General features: G+C 48.2%; 1 protein-coding gene across 1 annotated transcript in view; it reads right to left on the bottom strand.

The window, feature by feature from the left end:
- Positions 1-617: 617 nt before the first annotated feature.
- The window catches only part of LURAP1 (leucine rich adaptor protein 1), an 8353-nt gene continuing 6509 nt past the window's right edge, over positions 618-2461 (bottom strand). The window contains exon 2 of the mRNA XM_019627996.1: positions 618-1238. Within this exon, the coding sequence (XP_019483541.1) occupies positions 717-1238 (522 nt within the window). The 3' untranslated portion in view covers positions 618-716. The remainder of the gene's footprint in view (positions 1239-2461) is intronic.

Here is a 2461-nt window from a genome sequence, read left to right as displayed (position 1 = left end):
AGAGAGCCCCTAGGATAAAAGGAGAACACCTTGTTTAAAAAGTATGAACCTTTCTGAAAAGAAGCACAAATATCCAACAGTGAGAAACTTTCCTGCCAGGAGGGGTGGTACGTTCCCCCTCACAAGAAGTAATGTTATAGAGAATAAACGGCATGGTCTCACTAGCTGTAGTTCAGATACTCCTATACTTATCTATCTCCACTAAAGAACTGGTACAATGGAAAGGCTAATGCATACTGGCAGGAAATGACATCACTCACCAGATAGGAAACAGTAGTTCTACCAACCCCAAAGGTTTCTGAGAGGGCCAATCCATGGAGGCTTGGCCCTGAATGTCCTTGTCCCTCCACAATCCTCTATCTTGGCCCAGAGTGAGGCCAAAGCTCCTGGACATTGGATGAAGTAATTATACTCCCATTTTTTCATCAGTGATTTCCTAAGGGTCCTAAATCCCTCAAATCCTTACCTAGTTTTGGGGCAGGGGGGAGGGGAAGAGCCACAGGTCAAGCCTCTAGGGTCAATGTATCTATGGAAATAGCTTTAGGGGCTTGATGAGTGAGAGAGGCAGAGCTTCCCCAGGGATCTGGGGGATGGTGAGGCCAGGTTTCCACAGTAACTGATTTCAAGGTAGCCTCTTCCTAATCCCACACTGAGGGAGAATACATTTCAAGGGAGACCAGGGCCTAGTAAAGAGCCACTAAAGGGTGAAAAAGTTGTTACAAGAAGGTCACATCATCCTGGCACTGCCCCCAGTACCAGTGGGCCTCAAAGCCCAGCTTGCCACTCTCATCCTCTGCTGGCTCAGGAGGTCCACCTTGAAGGCCCTCCCCTGAGGCCTTCCACACAGCCCTCAAGCTCCCTAGCCTGGTGGCTGTCAGATCCACCTCAGTCCTGGCCCTCTCCCCACCAGGTATAACCTTAGCCCAGTCCATCTCAGGACGGGGAGCCCCGAGGGAGCCATGTTCATCCAGCTCACTGGGGGCCACCGTGTCCAGAAAGCTGCCAATGGAGACACTGTCCAAGTGGTCAGTGGAGCTGGTATCTGGAAGGCTGTCCCAGCTGCCTTGCCTTGAGCGGGCTGGGCTCCCGCCTGTCAGGCTATATTGGCTGCTAGTGAGGCTGCTGCAGTGGCTCGTCAACGTCCCCCGCTCTTCCAACAGCCAGCGCACCGCCTCGATGCCCTCATTCAAGGTCACCAGCTGCTGCAGGATCTTCACATCGATGGCTCTCAGGTAAGCCTAGGGGAGTGGGGGAAAGAATCATCAGTCCCAGGTTCTAGGCCATGTGTTTCCCCAATGTTTCCAGAGGCCCCTACCTTGTGGTTTAACCATGTTTCACTTTCAAGGAGCATGGAAATAGAAGGGTTTGGAGCATGGGCTTTAGAAGCAGACAGACTGCTGTTTAAAATCTCACTTCTCCCACTGATTAGATATACAACTCTGGGCAACTTCCTTATTTTCTTTGAGCCTTGGTTTCCTTGTTTGTAAAATAGGGCTAAATCACTCACCTTACAGGGTGGCTGTGACAATCTTGAGATGCTGTCTGTTAAGTACTCAGCACTGTGCCTGGCACAGAGTAAGATCTCAGTAAATGTTATGTATTAAAATCTGATCCTACTGAGCTTTGAACTTCATAGACAAGGGTATTACTACTAACTATTGAACTGGTCCAGATTCACCAGTAAGACTTAGAAACATCCATTGCCTGATAGGGGGCTGGGTGCTAATTGCAAAGTAGACTGGAGGTAGGAGCTGGGGGATAAAGAGGGAGCCAACCTGGTCCCCCAGTCCCTTCAGTGTTTGGTAGCAGCTGTTGAGGGAGGGAAGGGTTGGCTAGAGCTTCGAAGGGTCAAAGTCTCACTGGTTGGCGATTCAGGGCTTCCCTCCACCACACGCCAATCTCCCTGTCTGTACTGGGAATAAGTCTGATTTACTGGATAACCTCTAGGGTCCCTTCCAGCTCAGATGCACTGAGTTTTCTTCCTCAAGCACAAGTCTGAACTTGTCCCTCCCTTGCTCACGAGCCTTTATGGGCTTTGCACTGCTTTTAGAGAATAAAATCTAAACACTTTAGCAGCTGGCATTCAAAGGCTGTCACAGTCTGGCTCTTGCCCATCTCTCTAGCTTCACCTCTAGTATACCTTCCCCTGGGAACCTCAGGTCCTGCCACACATGAATTAAATTTCATTTTATTCAGTGTTACTTTTAATCAAAATAATAGCTACACAGATTAAAGATGCAAACAGTTCTGCAAGATTTATTATCAAAAGTAACCTTTCCCCCATCCTAGTCCTAAATCCCACTTCCTAAAGACAACTGTTAATTTTTTAGCTGTTTATTTTGGTACTTACCTTTTAATCTCCAAATAACATTCTGCTCATTGATTTTTTTTTTTAAAGATTTTTTATTGGGGAATTGGGGGGATGGGAACAGCGCTGGGGAATTGGGGGAAGGGGAACAGA

Source organism: Hipposideros armiger, unplaced genomic scaffold (genome assembly GCF_001890085.2).
Source record: "Hipposideros armiger isolate ML-2016 unplaced genomic scaffold, ASM189008v1 scaffold_743, whole genome shotgun sequence".
NCBI lineage: Eukaryota > Metazoa > Chordata > Mammalia > Chiroptera > Hipposideridae > Hipposideros > Hipposideros armiger.
The sequence above is the reverse complement of the archived record's forward strand: the minus strand, read 5'-3'. Positions and strand labels throughout refer to the sequence as shown.